At 36.4% G+C, this 21,561-nt stretch overlaps 1 protein-coding gene across 6 annotated transcripts in view; it reads left to right on the top strand.

Moving 5' to 3' along the window:
* Positions 1–5,829: 5,829 nt before the first annotated feature.
* The window catches only part of RIC3 (RIC3 acetylcholine receptor chaperone), a 37,990-nt gene continuing 22,258 nt past the window's right edge, over positions 5,830–21,561 (top strand). For 2 of the 6 annotated variants that reach the window (XM_081280930.1, XM_081280929.1), the window contains exons 1-4: positions 5,830–6,006; positions 16,559–16,782; positions 17,794–17,866; positions 19,882–19,975. In XM_081280930.1, coding sequence (XP_081137056.1) covers positions 5,883–6,006; positions 16,559–16,782; positions 17,794–17,866; positions 19,882–19,975 — 515 coding nt within the window. In that variant the 5' untranslated portion in view covers positions 5,830–5,882. Of the gene's footprint in view, positions 6,007–16,558; positions 16,783–16,857; positions 17,867–19,279; positions 19,373–19,881; positions 19,976–21,561 lie in introns of those variants that run through there. The other 4 variants (XM_081280934.1, XM_081280933.1, XM_081280932.1 and 1 more) reach the window with 3 other exon arrangements.

Here is a 21,561-nt window from a genome sequence, read left to right as displayed (position 1 = left end):
TCTCCCTCCTAACCTTTGCCCACCCTTCCACATTTGAGAAGATCTTTAGAATCTCTTCTAAGATGGAAAAGCTTCAATTATAGGAGGAATTAAATTTTTAGAAATTGCCAAGGTCACTGTATTAGTCAGGGTTCTCTAGAGAAAGAGAACCAATTGGAGAGGAGTGGGGGAAAGAGAGAGAGAGAGATTTGTTTTTTATGATTTTGGAGGCTGACAAGTTCAAACTCTGCAACAGGCTGAAGACCCAAGGAGAGCTGATGGTGTGGTTTAATTCCAAAATTTAGTCAGCACAGAATTTCCTCTTGCTCTAGGGATGTCAATTTTTTTGTTTTATTCACATCTTCTATTGAGTAAATAAAGCTCACCCCATTATGAAAGGCAATCTACTTTACTAAAATTTCACAGATTTAAATGTTACTCTCATCCCAAAACAACATCACAGAAACATCCAAAATATGACCATGTAACTGGGTACCAATCAACTTGACACATAAAATTAACTATCACAGTCCTTTAGGGGAAATTTTGGTAGATATTTTAGAGTCTATTCTGGTGGGAAAAATCAGTAACATTTTGAAATGAGATTCTTTGGGGGTGACTCTTCAAGGAAATTCTAATTATTGATTCCTAGAAAGATGACCAGCTGCTTGAAGCAGTGGTGTGCTTATGAAACTAGCAACCCCAGGAATTACCAGATGCCTACTGTGAACCAGTTCTGTGCTCAGCCATACCCTGTGAAAAGACACAACCCTATCCTCCAGGGTCTCTCTTCTAGGTGAAAAGACTCAACAAACCCACAAGAAACAGCATCCCCAGGAATCCAGTGAAAGGAAGAGTCATGAGTTGGAGTCCAGAAGAATTTCTTGGAAGAGTTTCATATTTCTTTTGGGCCTTATATCTTAGGGACTGTTTTCTGTGAAAGGAAAGGAAGGAATGAAATTGAGTGAGTGAGCATTCTGAGAGGAGGATGAATAAAGTTTGTGTTGGCTTGGAAAGGAGGAAATGATTTGGAGCAAAAGGATGAATTATATTGATCCTTAAAAGGGAGGTCAATTTACCCCAATTTCCTTAATAAGACTCCTATAGTGCAAGAATTAAAACCAAGAACAATAAATAGGATGAATTCAAACTAAAAAGATTCTTCTCGGCAAAAGAAACAATCAGTGAGGTGAATAGAGAGCCTACAGAATGAGAGCAAATTTTTACCACACCCACATCAGATAGAGCACTCATCAATAGGATATATAAAGCACTCAAAAATCTTAACACCAGAAAAAACAAATAACTCAATAAATAAATGGGCCAAGTACATGTATGAAGACACAAGTGGTGTGAATCTACTTTGTGTACAACCAGAGACATGAAAAATGTGCTCTATATGTGTAATATAAATTGAATTCTGCCCTTATATATAATAAATTAGAATAAATAAATAATTTTTTTAAAAAGGGAGGCCAATGAGTTGGGACTAAATATGGCAACCAAAAGGGAATCACTGAGACTTTTGAGCAGAAGAGGTTCCAGGGCCTAGACTTCAGCCTAGTCTGGAGGTTGGAGCACACTGTGTTGGAGCCAGGAGTGAATGACCAGGGAAATTATAAAGAGGCTATTTTTATATCTATTTTTTTCCTTCTTTGTCTTTTCCCTCTTTCCTCCATGGTTCTCATGTCTGATGCTTCAATATTGGTACCCTTTGCTATTACATTTCCCACCTTCATGTTTTGGATGTTTCCCTCCTAAATGTATAAACACATCTATCTCTTCATTTGGGAAAGAACAACATTTCTTCAACTCTCGGCCACCTTCAAGTTATTATTGTATCTTTAATAATGTCCTTTCATGGCAGTTCCATAGAGAGTGGAACATACTTTCCATCTATACTTCTTTGTCATTTGTTCCTTTGTCAGCCTATAATCATCAGATTTCTGACATCAGTTCTTCAATATTTTATTTGAAAAAAAATAAGCTCTCAGTTTGAGAATAAAACCTGACATTTTTCAAAAGGATTTGATATATGTGTAATATGAATTGTAATGCATTCTGCTGTCATATACAACAACTTTTAAAAAAGAGGATTTGAATTATAGTGCACCCTGGCTCCATGATACCACCAGAGAGAGCAGCCAGCCCAGGTTCCACTCAAGATGGCCAACAGCATGGCCAACAGCTTTGTCCCCTTCTCCCAAGTAGGTTCCTGTCTCTTCCAGGCCCACATTACACCTGGCTGCAACAATGAATATGATCCTAACTAAATATTCTGCACTACAACTTTGTGTTTTCAGCTTTCTCTCGGCTACTTCCAGAAGTACTGTGAACCTGATCTCTGCTCACATGGTTCACCTTGGCCACATCTGAAGTCCAATCCTCCAAAACCATCTATTTTCACATGGTCACCCATCTCCATACTGCTGTACATATTTTACCCTGACTCCATCTTTTATTCCATTCTCCAACTTCTTAAGCTTTCTACTTAGTGTTTCTTCTGGACTCAAGATCTGTCATCAGAAAGATTACCATCCTCTACTTCTTTGAAGTTTCTCTTAATTTTCTTGTTCTAATGGACACTTGGCTGCTCCCTCTGGTCTCTGTTTCCTTTGCAGTCATCCCTAAGCAAGAGTTATTTTTCTTCTCATGGAATAGAATAGATATACAACTTATTACCTCTTGATGCTTCCAAATTGTTTCTTTCCCCTCTTCTTTAAAAAGCTACATTTCCTTAGAAGAGCATATCATAAGTCCATTCATTACTTGGCACCTTCTAACTTTCCTGTAACTCCTCTTTCACTCAAGATTTTAACACCTGTATTATTGTCTTTATTTCTTCCCTATTTCTGCCATTGTGTGTGAGAAGTTCAACATAACACTGTAACGTAGGTCTCCATTGTGGCCTCTTATTGTTTACATGAGCACTCTTGCTAATGTCATCTTCTCTCAGACTTTATTTACTATTGATGGGCTGATGACTTCCATACCTGTTTCTGAACTTTAGACATCTCTTCTGAACTCCAGACCCATGTATTCAATTGGTGATTTCTACAAGGATGTTTCATGGAATTTCAAACTCAAAACCTTAACTCATTATTTTCTCACAGTCCTATTTCTTTTTCTGTTTTAAAAATATTGTTGTATAGAATTAATATCTACTCATTAACCCAAGCCAGAATTTTGAGGGCATTCCAGATTCCTCTGAACCTCTTAGTGGCCACATACTTCCAATTACCTCCTCCCTAAACTGCACCTGTTATTCATAAGTCCAGAGCTTCTCTGATTTAATCTCTACAGAGAGTAAAATTTGTAGTTAAAAGTGCAAGTTCTAGAGTAAGTATGCTAGGGTTCACACCCATAACTTTGTAGTTGTTGACAAGTTTCTTAAGATTTTTGTATCTTAATTTTCTCATCTGTAAAATGGGTATATGATAATATTGCTTACTTCATAAAATTGTTGAGAGAATCCAATGAGTTATGGTAGGCAAGATGCCTGGAACATAGTTAAATACTCAATAACTTTCAGTGATATTGATGACATAAACAATAATGATGTCTGAATGATGTAAGAAGGGATAACCACCTGACTCATAAATTTAGGAAAGAGATTTGGAGGCTATCAACAGTTTCTAACTAGACTTTCAACAACCAGTCCTTCTTTTCTCAACCCCACTCTATGCCCCTGACTTTGAAGGAATGCAGTGTCTCCAGTTTTGAAAATTTTCTAAGTTTTTTTTTAATATTTATTTTTTAGTTTTAAGTGGACACAATATCTTTATTTTACTTTTATGTGGTGCTGAGGCTCGAACCCAATGCCTCACGCATGCCAGGCGAGCATGCTACAACTTGAGCCACATCCCCAGCCCAAGACTTTCTAAGTTTTTAGGGGCAAATTAGTGTGCTTCTCACAAGCTTTTCTTCTGTGGCCACTTTTTTATCCTCCACACCTGCAATATCCAGTATGGTGGCCAATGAATCACACATGGCTACTGTGCCATTGAAATGTGACAGTGTTACACATTTTGAAATACTATTTTAGATCCATTGGTTTAAATTCAACTATGTTAAAATGAATTTTGCCTGTTAATTTTTACTTTTTTTAAAATGTGGCTACTAGAATTTTTTTTATTGATTTTTATTATTTTTTTTTAAATACACCATAACAGTGGAATGCATTACAATCCTTATTACACATATAGAGCACAATTTTCGTATCTCTGTATATAAAGTATGTTCATGTAAATTTATGCCATTATACATGTACTTTTTTGCATTATAATTCTTAATACACATATATACCACAATATTTCATATCTCTATTTGTATATAAGGTATGTTGACAATTCAAGTCTTCAACATGTTCTTTGTATGATGACCATCACATTCCACCATCCTTGCTAATCCCCTTCTCCCTCCCTTTCCTCCCACCCCTCTTCCCTATCTAGAATTAATCTAATCCTCCCATGCTCTCCCTCCCTAACCAACTATGAGTCACTCCCCTTATATCAGAGAAAACATTTGGCATTTGTTTTTGGGGGAGATTGACTGACTTCACTTAGCATTATCTTCTCCAACACCATCCATTTATCTACTAATGCCATGATTTTGTTATTTTTTTAATGCTGAGTAATATTCCATTGAGTATAAATGCCACATAATTACATATGTTTCTAACATAATTACTATGTTTCTATTATACAGTCTTGCTGTGCATTTTACATAATTTTGACAATTCTCATCAGCTGTCATGTTTTCTATCTTGTGGTTATACACTATGTCTTTACTTTTCACTTTTGAGAAGTGTCTTGGGCAAGCGAAGATAAATTCAAGTGTCAGATCTGACATGGTTAACTGGAAGTTCTAGCTAAGCTTTTTAGAACATAGTTCCTACTGAAGTGTTTTCACTCTGTGTCCTGTCACCAACTATATGGCCCAGCCAAAATAAATTACTGATGATTTCCTGAACAAAATAGGAATCTTGGAGCTTTCATATATTAGCTTTGAGTCATTTTCTAATACCCTTCTAATTCCTCTCACCTGTCTATTAAATAACTAAAAATTTCACCATTTTTAAGAGATTTCCTTGACCTGTCCTCCTTCCAGTTGAGCTGACTGCCCCAGAGTCCAGAATATTTCCTGAATTTTCTGGTTTAGATATCTATCTCTTCCACAAGGGAACCTATTTTATTCATCAGTAGTGCCAGATTCAGGGTTTGGTACGTAATTAAACACTAAAAGACTGTTAAACAAATGAATAAAGACAATAAGAAATAAGGAAGGTTTTGTAGTGAACGAAGAGGATGACTGGAAAAGTTTCATGAAATTAGTTGTTTTAATCTGTTTCTTCAGAGGTTTTTGACAAGTAGGGATGACATGAGGAATTTTCCAGGCAGAAGCAAGAGCATGAGCAAAAGTTCTCTGGAAATAAAAAATATGCTAAGTAGCAAATCACCCAGTTTGGATGGAGCATTGATAAAACAGGATCACACAGGGCCTTGAGGTCATAAGACATTTAACTGTAGTTCTGAAGATATTGGAGAGTTATTGAAAAATTTTAAGTTGGGGAGAGAGATAATTAGTTCTTTATTTTAGTATTATCATCTTTGGCTATAGATGGAATATGGACGCGAGGGGCCACGAGTGGAAGTTGGAAGACAGAGTTCATCACGGTAGAGAGGAAATCAATGGTATGGTTTAGGGGTTGGGATAGAGTGACGGATAACCACTCGGGAGCTGCAGGTCAGGTCCGCCTCGCGCACCTTGTCCCTCGCGTGACGCCGTCCGCGTAGCCCGCGGTTTGGTCGGGGACGGGCGCCGGCGCCACGGTTCCGGTTCCGGTTCCAGCTGTGACTGGAGTCTTCACCTGCGGACACGGGGAGAGGCCACAGGGAGCAGCCATGGCATACTCCACAGTGCAGAGAGTGGCCCTGGCCTCGGGGCTCGTCCTGGCTGTGTCGCTGCTGCTGCCCAAGGCCTTCCTGTCTCGCGGAAAGCGGCAGGAGCCGCCGCCAGCTCCCGAAGGTAAGAACCAGTTAATTCCCCGTGAGCCGCCCGGCGAGGACCGCCAGTGCTGCTTGAGCGAGGTGACGCTAGGAGTCTCTGGCCTTCGCCCAGATATCTGTCAAACCCTTCAGAGAGGGTAGGCGAGACGGCGTTTGGCCGGTTCTCTGGGCCTCAGCGGGCGGCAGCCCAGTTCCACCTGCCCCCGGGAACCCCCAGTGGGTCTTCCACACGCGTGGCCAGGAATGCACACATGCCGGGGTCCCTTCCCGGGGGCCTCGCACGCGGTAGTTTGCTTGCAGATCCTTCGTTTTTCACTCAGTGGCTTGCTCAACTCAGTTTATCATCATCTGTTCACGAGCTTTGTTTGGGTCAGTAGGGTTTCCTTTAGGGTTTGTGTTCTTTGTCGTGCTTTTGTAGAAAATAAATTAGTTGGAATCGGTGGTTTTTAACGTGATGTTGAGCGCTGTTTTTGTGCTTTTAAAGATAGAACTTGAAGATTTTAATAAATCAAGTTTCACTTCCTGAGGGGTAGATTAGCAAAATACTACGTCTCCTGTACTTAAATATCTGTTAATTCTTTGTTATTGGCATGATTGTGATATTTAAAAATCCGCCTTTTTGAATGCATTTGGGGGCTCTACAGAATCAATGTAAAGGCATATATGCTGAAGGCTGGGAGAAGGAACCAAAACAAGTCTCCTTAGGTCATAAAGTTCTGCCGGTAACATTTTCTTGTAAATCATCCCAGTAAAATCCTTGAGACATGATTTTAAAGTCTCTGAACACTTTCTCTAATATTTAACTTGTTTATTGCTGGACAGTTCCTTTTGAACTGTAATCCCCTTCACTCTAATTTGTGCATGTTGGCTGTAGTTCCATCTTCCCACAAGCATCATTACAAATACTGTGCGTGCATAGCACTTAGCTCCAGGAGTGAAGGGCATGATTTTGTTAACAGAATCTTTTTGATAGTTTTCATGCTTATAAGACTATGCCTAGACTAGACTTCTGAAACATCTTTTCATATTTGATTTTTTTTTGTCTTTATTGCAAAATTCAAAAGGTTTTCTCACTGTATCCAGTAACCTTGTCTGCTTAGAAGAAGAGTAAATTCATGATGACCCTGAGCAATGAAGATTCTTCTAAAATACTTGTTTTTACTGGTTTGGATTCCCATTATGGCAAATTATCTTTTGCAGGGGGTGAGGGTACTAGTGATTGAACCCAGGGGCATTCAACCACTGAGCTGCATCCCCAGCCCTTTTTGTATTTAGATTCAGGGTCTCACTGAAGTTGCTTAGGGACTCGAGTTGCTGAGGCTGGTTTTGAATTCATGACCCTCCTGCTTCAGCCTCCAGAGTTGCTGGAATTAAGGCATGCACCACCAGGCCTGGCTGGTGAATTATCTTGAACAAGCATGTGAGTGGGAAACACTCTTCTGAATGTAATAGAGAGTCTAGAGTGGAAATTAGATATGGCTTCTTCCCCTAAGAACTCTAGTGCTGGTATCTTAGGATCTTTGCACTTTCTGTTCTTTTTATTCCTGAAGTAAGCTCTTCCCTCAGCTTACTTCTTATCATTCAAGTTTCTGCTTAGATTTAACCTCTTTAAAGAGATCTTCCCTGATGACCCCAGATAAAGTAACTCTCTTTCCCTACTGTTTCCTATTTTATTATGCTTTTTTTCTCCCATATAACAGACATAATATGTGAGATGAAAGTTTCTTATTTGTTTACTTGGTTTTTTTCTTCCTTCTAAAATGTAAACTTTGCAAAGGTAGAGATTTTATCTTATTCATTTACTACTAGCACCTGGCTGTAGTGGGAAGGCAATAAAAACATCTAAATGAATGTTTAAGATTGTGAAGCTACTAGTATTGTCAGTTTTCATTTTATATTAAAAACTACTAAGTAAAATTGACTAGGTAAAAAACTACCTTGAATGATACATGCTAGTACCTGAGGTTTGCTACCTAAAAATTCGTTTCCTAGAACATTAACATTTTTTAAAGCAATGTATCCTAATTATTTTGGGGTTACATAAAATCTGATGAAAGCTATGTATTTTCTCTCTAGAAAAAAATGTGTACTATTTATACATACACACAAAACTTTATCAACTCAGAGAATTCAAAGACCTGGAAGTCCTTGCTTTGAAGAAAGGGGCAGTCCCAATTATTTGGAAATTAATAAAATTTGTTTCATTGTACTTTCATTTTTGTCTGCTGTGTGTAAAAAAAAATACAGTCCCCTTTCCACATGACAGCCTTTAAGAATGTTTTAATAAATATTATGATGTATACTATCACATAGTATACACACAATGTACATAATAACACTGTGCTTTTCAAGAAAAATGAGGCAAATCCTTACCTCAAGGAACCTAAAGTTTAGTATAAGAAAATAGACATGGCATCAATTCAAATCTACGTGGGGAAGATACATATGTGTAAGGGTCCGTTTTATTGGGTTTTAACAAAAGTCTCATAGAAGAGGAAAGTTTTGTTGTTGGTTTTTTTTTTTTGTAACAGCATTCTTGAGATCTAATTCACATATGCAATTTGCCTATTTAAAGTGTATGAGTTAGTATATTCACAGAATTGTGCAACCATCACTCATCACCATAATCAATTTTAGAATATTTCATCATCCCTAAAGATTTCCTATACCTTTTGGCCATAGTTCCCCAACTTCTCTGTTGCTCTGTCTCCAGCCCTGAGCAATCACTAATCTACTTCATGTCTCTGTTAATTTGCCTATGATATTTTGTAACTGGCTTTTTTAACCTAACATGTTTTCAGGGTTCCTCAATGTAGTATATATTGGTACCTTAGAATTGACAGTTCCCCCCTATTTAACTCATAGTCATCTTCTTTGATAGAGAGCATAGAAGTGAAGAGTAAGAAGTTCTGCTTTCTCAGCAATTACATTTTATTATGGGGCAAATTGGACTTTTTCTCTGAACATCACTAAAAATACCTCTTTTACTCTTGCTAGCCTTTTTGTAAATCTTAGTTTATTTTGAACCTTGGCCTTCTCTTGTAGCTTTTCCAAGTCTTGTCACTTTTTTGTGTTGATTATGTGTTTTTCTGTTCAACATTTTCTGTGCTTTTACAGGAATTATCTGTAAAAGCACAGAAAATGTGCTTTATTTCCCCCCTTTTCCTATCTGTTTGAAAATTTTTGAAATACCCAATCAGAAGTGCATTTTAAAAGTTTTCCTCTTAAGAGTTTCTTGCCATGGAATGTCTTGTTTTCAACACTTTCATCTGCCTTCCCAGACCCTATTACACACAACTCCTACCTTTGTTGCTACAAATACTAATTTGGCATGGTTTCATTCTCTTAAAGTCCTCCTTTCATTTTATCAACCATTTTGCTCAGAGTAGCAGTTCCTCTGCTTACCATATATACCTTGAGTGGAATATAAGTATGTCAGCATGTTAAGTCAAAAACTTGTCACTTGTTCCAGGGTTAGCTGAATGAGACTTTGAATAGGTACCAGGGTAGTTGAGGTCTTCCAAGATGAGAGTGTGCTGCTTTTATGTTATAGTTGGCTTCAGGAGAGTCCTATCTACCACCTGCACTGGGCTGGGAGCCTTTTGTGTTCCCATAATCACATATCTTAGCATCCCTTCTGTTCATGTTTTCCTGTGAGCACCTCACTTTGAACACTTAATAGTTCCTTTTCTATCACTTTCCAGTGGCCTTGTTCTCCTGGAATAACTCATACTCTTTTGTCACTATGTTCTTATCAAGTGAATCCTATGTTACTGAGTTTTGATCTCTCTGAGCTATGGAAATACAAAGGCACACTTATGTATATGTGTTCATACATATATAATAACACATATACATAATTCTTTGTTGTCTTAAATTAACTCCCTATATATTGGCCAATAAGTGCCTGAGAACAAATGTATTTTTTTTAAATGTATTATTTTGGTGCCTTAACGTTTCTTTTTTCCTAGTGAAACATCAGATCTACTCTAAAGGAATGTTCAAAGGAGAAAGAGATTAGAAAATTATTTTGATTTCAAAAGGTCATTTTCCTCTTAATATATTATGTAAATGAAGAGAAAACAGTGGGAGCAGTTTGAGAACTTGTAAATACATTAAATTAGGCATTTTTTTCCAAGAGAATAGTAATGATCAGTAATCCCCATTGCCATTTTCTTTTCTAGAAATTGCAAAATTGAAAACTGGCAGCATAATGAGGTCAAACAAACAACAACAAAACAACTATTTTTTAGCCCTGCAAGTGACTAGGCTGGATCTTGAGGCAACAGTATTATTTATCCAGTCCAGTTCAACAAATTCAACATGTAAGACCCAAAGTATGCCCTGTGGGAGAAACCCAAACATAATTAAAACACTAAACTTTTATTCAATAAGTTCTTAGTTCATTTTTGTCCTCTGACTAGAGACTACCAGGAACATACCTATAGTTGAACATTTTGGGTTTAGTATTTGTTGCAGTAAGGGAAAATGCAAACCATTGAGAATTATTTCAGTAAGACAGTTTTAGGAAAAACCTTACAAGATTTAGGCTTGTTAGGTGAGTTTGAGAAAGATTGGGGCTTTGCTCTAAATTGGATGAAGTGGGCCAAATTCTGTGACTGGGTATCTTTTTAAGTGTTTTTTATTAGTGCATTATAGTTTTACATAACAGTTGAATTCATTTTGAAATAATCATACATGCATGGTACCTCTTCTTTCTCGCCCCCCTCCTCCATTCCCCTGTTTTCCTTCTTCTACCTGGGGAGATGGGAAAGAAAAGAGGAGAAAATGTGGAATAAATTCAACATGCATGTAGTATAATAAATTATACTACATGCATGTAAAAATATACTGCAGTGAATTTCATCTTTGTGTGTTTTTATAAAGCACCAATTAAAAATAAATAAATAGAAGGAAGACCAATAGAGTAGAGGATGAGTATCTTAATAGGATTTGTCTTAAGGGAGGACAGACTAGAAAAAGGCTAAAGCTATAATTGAAGAAGTGACAGTCACTTATTTAGCACTAGGGGATGTTTGTAGCTTGGACAGTATTCATGTTTTGTCTGTGTTTAGACAGAGTGGTCTTTTTTTTTTTTTTTTTTTGATCCATCATGTCACAGAATGGCCCTCTTTGATTTTGATATGCTGAAATTCTTTATGAATAAAGGAATTTGACAGGACCTAGCTGTGAGTGTCAAGCCATTTCATAGCTAGGATCTTAACCAATGACTAACTGAAAGGATGGTCATTCTCCTTCGCTCTGCTGCCTTCATTCTGCTGCAACATAGCTTCTTGCTGTGTTAGTGGAAACCAAAATGACAAGACCAGTTGGAATAATGCTTGACGATTACCCTGGTAATAAAACAGTGATAGATATATAGCTCATATACTGAGTATACTGAGTCCATGAGCTAAGCCCTGTGCTAAGTAACCTAGACACATGATCATCTCTCTCAGTAATATATTGAGTGAAGTGGTTGTCAGGAAGTTGATAAAAGATGAAAAATGAGCAGACAACAATGTGAGTTAGGTAGAAGCGGCATACAAGGAGATGGAGCCCTTGGAGGAAACTGGTGAGAAAGAGGCAGTCAGAGCTCTTATCCTTGCATATACCTTAAGTAATGTGGAATTAAATACAGCCTCTACAACTTCTTTTCTCTAACTTCTACATATGAGAGAAAACATGACCCTGACCTTCTGAGTTTGGCTTATTCCTGCAAATGACATAATTTTTTTTTTATGACTGAATAAAACTCCATTGTGTCTATACACCACATTTTGTTTATCCATTTATCTGCTGATGGACACCTTGGCTGGTTCTGTAGTTTGGCTGTTGTGAATTGTGCTGCTGTTGTAAATATGGATATGCATGTATCACTATAGTATGATGACTTTCATTCTTTAGGATAAATTCCAAGAAGCGGTATAGCTAGGTCTTATGGTGCTTCCTTGCCTAGTCTTTTGAGAAACCTCCACACTGATTTCCATGGTGGTTGTACTAATTTATACTCCCACCAACAGTGTAAAATGTGATTTTTTCCCCTACATCCTCTCCAGCATTTATTATTGTTTTTATTCTTGATAACTGTCATTTTGACTAGATTGAGATGAAATCTCTGTGTAGTTTGACTTGCATTTCTAGTTATTTTGAACAGTTTTTCACATATTTGTTTCTTCATTTGAGAAGTCTGTTTAATTCATTTGCCCATTTAATAATTGGGTTGTTTGATTTTTTGGTGTAAAGTGTTTTTGAGTTCTTTATATATTCTAGATATTAACCCTCTGTCATAATAATAACTAGCAAAGATTTTTCTTTCAGTCTATAGGTTCTGTCTTCACATTCCTAATTGTTTCCTTTGCTGTGCAGAAACTTTTTAATTTGATGCTATCCTATTTATTCACTCTTGGCATTATTTCCTGAGCTTTATATTGCCTGTTCCTAAAAGCTGGAATTCTGACCTATATTGTCTTCTAGGAGTTGCATAGTTTCTGGTCTAATTCCTAGGTCTTTGATCCATTTTGAGTTGTTTTTTGTGTAAGGTAAGAGATAAGGATCTAGTTTCATTCTTCTACATATGGATAACCAGTTTTCCCAGCACCATTTGTTAAAAAGGCTATCTTTTCTCCCATGTATGTTTTTAGCACTTTTGTCAGGGATCTGTCAAGGACTGTAGATGTGTGGGTTTGTTTCTGTGTCTTCTATTCTGTACTGTTGGTCTATTTGTCTGTTTCTATGCCAGTACCATGCAGTTTTTGTTATTATAGCTCTGTAGTCTAATTTGAAGTCAGGTATTATGATGCTTCCATCTAGCATTGCTTAAAAAAGGCTTTGAATTGCTTTGGATATTCTGGGTCTTTTATTTCCAAATGAATTTTAGGACTTTTTCCTAGTTCTGTGAAGAATGTCTTTGCTATTTTCATGGGGATTGCATTGAATCTTTATATTGGTTTGCTTGTATGGCCATTTTAACAATATGAATTCTGTCTATCCATGAACATGGAAGGTCTTTCCATCTTCTGAGTCTTCAATTTCTTTCTTCAATTTTATTCTCTAGTTTTCATTGTAGAACTCTTTTACTTTCTTGGTTAGATTTATTAGTAGTTATTTTTTTTTGAGGTTATTGTGAATGGAATTGTTTTTCTGTTTTTTTTTTCTCAGCAGATTCATTCTTGGTATATTAGAAAGCTATTGATTTTTGTAAGTTGATTTTATAATCTGCTACATTGCCAAATTTTTAAAAAATTTGTTCTAGCAGTCTTTGGGTGAATTTTTTTGAATCTTCTAAGTATAAGACATATCATCTGCAAATAGTGATAATTAGACTTCTTTTTCTATTTTTATCCCTTTTATTCCTTCTCTTGCTTAATTGCTGTGATTAGAATTTCTAGCACTTTCTTAAATGGGAATGATAAGAGTAGACATCCTTGTCTTGTCCCAGATTTTAAAGGAAATGCTTTTGTTTTTTCCCATTTACTATGAGATTGGCTTTGGGTTTTTCATATTTAGTCTTTATGATGTTGAAGTAGATTCCTTCTATTCCTAGTTTCTTTAGTATTATGTTAAAACGATAAGTGGGTGTTGAATTTTTTCAAAGACCTTCTCTGAGTCTATTGAGATGACTAAGTGATTTTTGTCCTTAATTTTGTATTTGTGTGATAAATTACATTTATTGATCTTGCATCTCTGGAATAAAACCAATTTGGTCATGTTGTATAGTCTTCTTAATGTTTTTGAACATGATTCGTTAATATTTTATTAAGTATTTTGCATTTATTAAGTTCATCAAGGATATTGGTCTGTATTTTTCTTTCCTTGGTGTGTCCTTTGTTAGAGTGTTTTTGCTGTTTTCTCAGACCCTAGGTTAATCCCCCCCTTTCAGATTATATCAATTTCCTGAACAATGTTCTGTGGTAGTAGAGTTATACTCCACATAAGTTAGCATTTAAATTTCTTTGCACTCTTTCAATCTTTACTTTCCTCTCCTTTTGTTACTTCCCTAAATAGAGCCAAATTAATTTGGTATTTAACCCTATTGGTTTCTTTGTTCTCAGTCTCCTTATTATGTACTCTCTTTTCTCCTGGTGTGCCTTAACTTCTCTGCTGGTCTTAACCTCTCATTCCCTTCAATGACTGACTTAATTTGACTCTTTTTAAAATTACATTTTTGCATCCTTTTAACATTTAAACATTTAGTTTGTCTAGATATAATAAAGTCCATGATACCCTGCTCTTGATGCTGATCTGTTTTTGGACATGCAGCTTTACATCATTATTCCATTTGAGAACTATTATTTCTATATTTTTTATAGATCTCTTTCTACCTGTGGCAGAATCTTTTTTGGGAGGTGTTGGGGGGTACAGGGGATTGAACTCAGGGGCACTTGACCACTGAGCCACACCCCTAGCCCTGTTTTGTATTTTATTTAGAGACAGGGTCTCATTGGGTTGTTAGTGCCTTGCTTTTGCTGAGGCTTGCTTTAAAGTTGCCATCCTGCTAAGCCACTGGGATTATAGGTGTGTGCCACCATTTCAGGCCTGTGTGGCAGAATCTTGAACATAATAAATATTAAATAAATATTCATGGCTGAGAGATCTAGAAAAGTTTATGAAGAGATGTGTAATATTTAGCATTATTTTCTTCAGTTTTAAAAATGCAAAGTTATGCCTTTTATGTCATTATCTGGTTTTAACTTCTCATTTTTTAAATTTTATGCCAGGTTTTAAAGACAGTGTTCTCAATACAGTAAAATGAAATTTGACAACATATTACTATAAATATTAAATTTGGTTTATTGAACACTAGCTTCTCAATATATCAGATTCTCTAGAGAGAGGTTAGCTTCCTGTGTGCTTGCTAGGCATTTTTTTAAAGGAGTAATAAAGTGTTCTCACTATGTGATAATAATAAGATCTTCCACAATTTAAAAGAGACATAGTTACCAACACTCAGAATAAGAGATGGTGACTTCATGGTTTCATTCTTTGTCCAAAGCTGTGCTTCTGTTGCTGACTCATTCTTAAATGAAAGCATTTCTTTCCATAATTTTCATGTCATCCAAAGTCAATATTGGGAAGGAAAGAAGGATTATTAGAGTGGAGCTTGGTTGAGAAGGACATAGGCAGAAAGCAGCTTCCAAGATCAAGAGTTAGCTATCTTGCCTCCCTGCCTTTCTTCCTCCCTTCTTCCTTCTTACCACAAGAGCAGAGAATTGGCTTGAAGATAGTCCTTAGATCTTAGCACTTCATTAACTTTGTCAGTATAAAGTTATTTTCTTATGCTTTTAACCCTTTATCCTCAAGCCACATATTCATTCCTTTCCCAGCTCAGATGCATCCACTCCTATATGTTTTATGTTTTGTCCTACATATTTGCTTGCAGGATATATAATTATGTGTGTGTGTTCAGTCTTACATATGGTATTTGTTATTTTTACCAAATCAGTATATTTAGCAATTTTTAAAGATGTGTTCATATTTATAGGCACATCTAAAGTGTGAGTTCTAAAAGCTACATAGAATTATTTATTTATATCCACTCCATTGTTGATTTTCCATGCTCCCAGTATGGAAATCAATGTTACTTCAAGCTCCTGCTGCATTATCATCATGGTGAACACTCTCACACAGGTCTATAGTATGTAATTTGCATATATATAACCTTATTTGAGAATTTCTTAGGGATTTATTCCCCAGAGAGGGATCACGGGATCATAGAGCCTATACATGCTTAATGTCACTAAGTATAAATAGATCACTTAGCAAAGTGGCTGTATCGGTTTATATTCTTACCCACAGTGCATTGATTTCTTGCCTCCCCACATCTTTGCTAACTTTGCTATATCTACCATCCTAATTTTTGCCCTTCTGGTGGGTATAAAGTGCCGTACCATTATTTTAATTTGCATTTTAGTCATTTGCTTTACTCTGAATTTAATCATCATTTTATATATTGTTAGCCATATAGGGGTAATCCCTTCAGTTTTAAATGTTGTAAAATCTTCTCCTTATCTTCATTTTTCTTTATTCTATTTATGACCCTAAAGTTGAATACTTGGGAGATTTAATAGGCCAGGTATTGAACTAGCACAATCATTTATATTCACATGGTTTGTTTAACTCTAGGGAAGGCTGAAAAATATGGTTTAGCTTTGGACCCAGAAGGAAGAGAAAATGGGTTTGGTGAGCAGCCAGCAATTACCATACCATATTGGTATCCTTTAATCAAGTTCCTTTTTTCCTTTTTTTTTTTGGTACCAAGGATTGAACTCAGGGGTACTCAACCGCTGAGCCACATCCCCAGCCCTTTTTTATATTTTATTTAGAGAAAGGGTCTCACTGAGTTGCTTAGTGCCTCACCATTGCTGAGGCTGACTTTGAACTCCTGAATCTCCTGCCTCAGCCTCCTGAGTCACTGGGATTATAGGCATTTGCCCCTGGGCTTGACTTTTTTTTTTTTCCTTAAAATTGTGTTAGCTTCTGTTATTTGTACATCATTGCATGAGGTATTTTCATAATAAATGTATTTAAAATAGTAGAAGAGATAAAGATCAATTAATTTGTTTTCTCAGGAAAATTGGGCCGATTTCCACCTGTAATGCATCATCACCCGGCACCCTCAGATGGCCCAACCCCTGGGGCTCGTTTCCAGAGGTCTCACCTTGCAGAGGCATTTGCAAAAGCCAAAGGATCAAGTGGAGGTACTGGAGGAAGTAGTGGAAGAGGCCTGATGGGGCAGATTATTCCAATCTATGGCTTTGGGATTTTTTTATATATACTGTACATTCTATTTAAGGTAAGTGGAATCATCTTAATTATATCATATTTTATGAGAGAAAATCTAATATTAGTCTAATAAAAATCATCTACATTTAAAACTCTTTAAAGTTTATCAAACTCTTTCAAGTCCATCGTCTCTTTAAACCTTGCCTCCTCTTTGAGATACTTAGGATAGCCATTATTTCAGCTTTACCGATGAGAAATCTTGGCTCAGAACTCAAGTGCCCCACAATTAACAACTAAAAAGGCAAAACCAAGACTTGGGCCTGGTTCTTCCAGTTTCTAGTCCAATGAGAAATGTGATTCAAAGCCAAATTAAAAAAAAAAAAAAGGACTGAGTATCTTTGCAAGCTGAAGAGCTTTATTCTTAGGGTTGGCACAGTGATTTCCAGGTAGCCACTGTGAGACCAAATAATGATATGACTTTGTTTTCCTTCTCCCCACACTAATATGCCATTGCTATTTTTAATATCCTCTCTAGTAATTCTCCTAGGACAGAACTATCTTATCTTGAAACTGAGCTTGATATTTCCTAGTTCTGGGGAGACATAGTGTGGGTCTTTTAAAAAGAGATTTCCAATTAAATTCCACCTCCAGGCAGGCTTTTGTAGGCCACAGTCCTATGCACTATCAAGTAGAGACAGAAGCTTCACTTTGTACTCCTAACTAGAGTAAGATTAGGTGATTTGAGTTTCTTCTTGCCCAGGAATGCTGCACACCACCAGAGTTGATTCTGCAAGAATGCCCCTGGGGTTTAGCATCCCCTTTAAGATAAGCATGGGCAAAGCAAATGACCTGTTGGAAGATTTTTTTTTTCCCTGTACCTTAATAATATTTACTTGGGTACCTTCTCAAATCTCTCAGTGGCTTTTAAAAAAAGATGTTTCTCTAATACTGCTACTTCATTTGATTTCTGACTTAATTTTTGTCTCACAACCTTTTTTTTTTTTTTCCATTTAATATGAGGGTTCCATGACTTTGAGGTTCTGAGCTGCTGTTGATGTGCTGTACCTCCTTCAATTCTCAGCTCTCAAAGGGGAAAACTGCAGAGGATCGGAAATGCTCTAGTGTCACACCTGGAAACACCCACAGGAAAATTAGTAAGTGTCTCTTCTCAATAAATTCACAAGTGTTATTGAGTCAGACAGCAGTAATATAGTCAGAGGGACAATCTATGGTATGTCTTAACACCATTTTTCAAACGTTGTTCCAAATTCATCCGATGCTGTTTTTATCTTAGCTCTGGGAATTCTCAAAAGTTTCCTTATTGATTTTTGGGCTTTTAAGGGAAGGATGCTACAGAAAGTACAAAACTGACAGTTTACTGTTTTATTGTATTGGGAAATTAGTATTTCACATTTGGAATGGGTTACTTCTCATTTCCATACCTCAAAATATTGGTAGCAGATACCTTTATTTCACAGAGAGGATAACTGAGGCAGAGAAATCACATCATTGTCCAAATCAGTTATTTTCTCTAAGGAACGAGTGAAGATTTGAGGCTCTTGAAACATAATCATCAAATATTTATTGCCAAACTAGAGTATTCTGTGCTCTCTAGGGAGATGAAATGTATATAGCATAACTTTTTCCTCTTAGAATTTATAGACTAGAAAGGACATCAGGAAAAATAACCTGTGAAAAGTTTAGAAAGAAGGGACTTACCATAAGCACGATGGGAAATCAGTTTGGGTGGCTGTGAAGGAACAATCAGATGGCTTGAGTAAGATATTGGTAAATACAATTTCTTGAGCTTATGGAGGTCTAGAGGGTGTTGATGTACTACAGCTGTGGGAAAGAAATCTTGAGTGGATTAAGACCAGACTGCTACTTTCTCCTTTGAATAATGAAGCCTCATCAGACATTTTTAAAGAAAGGTGTCAGCAAAATGAAATGAGGCTGAGCCACAGAGGCATCTTGCTTAGTACATAAAAGCTTTGGATTCTCCTGGATTCTCTGTGAAATTAGATATCTCAGTCATATTCTGCATCCTTTTTGGAAACTTAGTCAAGTAGTCCTTGAAGAAAACAGCTATATGTTTTTAAGAGAGATAGTGATGATAAATATATCAGTAATTTTTTTAAAAATTTGCTCTTTACAGAGTAGCAAGTTATATATCTTGTCACATAATGCATTTGAGACAGAAATAGATCAAATGAATTTATAAGAGCAGCTCTTTTGTAGTAATGGTAATAGTTTAATATAGCTTCTTATCCTTTAATTTTGAATTATACAGGAAAAAAAAATAACCTAATAAGCACTATGTCCTATAGACACTTTATAAATGTTAACTGTATGCATGAGAGTTTGTTCTAAAAGCATTAAAAGGCCTTTGAAATATTATATTTATAATGACCTTGTCAATATATTTGGGTAAGAGAGTACTCAAGTATGAAATAGAAAAAGTAGATTACCTACATAATGAATAGCATTTCATTTAGCATTTTATTTTCTTACTGCATTAAAGTTTATTTCACATATTGATTAAGTGATATATTTTTTCTCTTCAATAGATATACGTATTCCCAACTGACCCTGGTTGAGAAAAATTGCATCTGGGAATCAGAGTTACATAGCATAGCATGCTCTTTATCCAGATAACCAAGGTAGAAAACTTTGGGCAGAGGTTTTAGCACTGGTTGAGGAGTTCTTTTTTGATGAAGTCTAATGTTTAAACTGTTTTCTTACAGATATGTTTCAGACCTTACTTATAGATAAAATAGTACTCATTTTATGTCTTAACTCCTTTTCAAAAGTACATTATAGCTTTTGTACTTTACCCTTAAACATCATTTAGATCACAAATGTATAGTTATCGTCTGTTTCTTCTTGTGTGGCTATGTAGGGGTATGTTTTCACTCCTGGGTATTTTCTTTAGTTTGTCCTGCTATATCACTATTAGAGAGTGATTTTATTCACTACTCACTAAACATCTATCCTATAGATCTTGGTATACAGACCTCTGTACTCTTTTTGTACTGATTAGATTAACTGGAGAGACTCCTGGTGAGTCTCAGAACCTGCCTGGATTACCATAGTGTCATGGTTAGGTTTTTCATGAAAGGGCTTAGGGAGTATACAGTTGCTGGTTCTTAGATTGATGCTTGTTTTGCAGCTAATTTTGAGCTTGTTCAACTTCAAGAAAAACTGAAGGAGACAGAGGAAGCCATGGAAAAATTAATCAACAGAGTGGGACCTAATGGGGAGAGGTAGGTTTTCATCTAATAGGACTCATTTCCCATTTAGAGAATCAATTAAAATTTTTTTTTCATTTCTTTGATATATGGACCACTTATTTTCATTTTGTTTAATTGTCAAATTATTTGTTATTTACATAATCTTGCTGAACATTTCCATTTTCATACTATCAAGCAACTTGTTTTTATGAGTTTAGTGTGTCACAAATTATTGTCAGAGTAAGGAAAAATGTGAGTAAATCCTAAAGGATAAAATAATCTGTTTTTAAGAAAGACAGTTTCCTGGCTATCTTAAAAAAAAAAAAAGTGTAATTTCAATTAAAACCAGGTTGTCGAGTATTGTTTTTTCTGTTTGAGACCAGATGACAGAAGAGAGCAACTATCATCACATTAGGCATTTATTTGTGTTTTGTGTTGACTGACTGCCCATAGAGAATTAGACATGTAAAATAGGTGTCAAGAACCATACTAGCCCTTTAGGATGCCCCACAGAGAAGGCACACTCCTTTTGTTACCTTGCTGGCTAAGGATCTGAAAAGGTGGCTGCAAGAGGTTGATAGAAGTGGCAATAACTAAGAATATATGGATGTTGGAAGACCCAGGGCAGTAAAACTGGAATGTGAGATTAAGGACAAAGAGGGATTCTGTTTTATCTAAGCCTTCTAACAACAATGTTGGAAGAACTTTGGGGTGAGTGCAAAATCTCTTGCAGGAGGATGTATCAGAGGTCCCTTCTGCAGCTTCATGGGCACATTTATGGAGTCTTTGCCCCAGGAAATTGCTGGTGTTCTACCTTACCCTTCTCTTTTCCATTCCATGTGTGTTGGGGGCAGGGAGAATATAGATACATTGGGGATTGAAAACACCTTACCCCTAAGCTATATCCCCAGCCCCCCACTTGTCATTCTTGATGATACTAGTGCCCCATGTCCCTTTTTCAGCTCACTGGCCCCATCTTTGGCTGGATAGATGAGTGGCCATTCTTAGGTTGCAGCCTTCTGCCTTGGCATTTCCCTATAATATCTATAGTGCTGCCAAAATTATATTTTTGAGAATGAACCTTGCCTCAATGTAGGCCCAGGAGCCTTGACCTTCTTGTGGTCCAGAAAGCAGTATTTATTACTATCTAGAATATTCTCTAAAGTAGTATATATACAATATATCTGTGTGAGTATATAAATAATAGTTGATTTTAAACTAAGTACTTACTAAAGACCATGCTGTGAGGTAATTGTTTTATATAAATTATCCAATGTATGATTGTTTGTATGCGTAACAAAACTAATTACACGTCAGTTATATTTCTCTGGCCTTTCTGTCCTTACCCGATTGCTTCCACTCACAGTTACCCAGGCTTTAATAGACCCTCATGCCCTAAAAAAGAAAAAAATTTTACCTGGGCCGTTGAAAATCCCATGCCACACATAGGGTCATGAAAACCATAGGTGAATATCTATGGGCAGAGCCCTGATTTGTGAGACCCAGCCCTTTGGGCTTTGGAGTAAAAAACTACATGAAGATATTTTCTCATTATTATTCACTGGTACTCACATTCCCTTAGTCCAAATGAAATAATCTACCATCCAACCCATGCATAC

The sequence above is a fragment of the Spermophilus citellus genome (genome assembly GCF_964194105.1).
Source record: "Spermophilus citellus genome assembly, chromosome: 2".
NCBI lineage: Eukaryota > Metazoa > Chordata > Mammalia > Rodentia > Sciuridae > Spermophilus > Spermophilus citellus.
The sequence above is the reverse complement of the archived record's forward strand: the minus strand, read 5'-3'. Positions and strand labels throughout refer to the sequence as shown.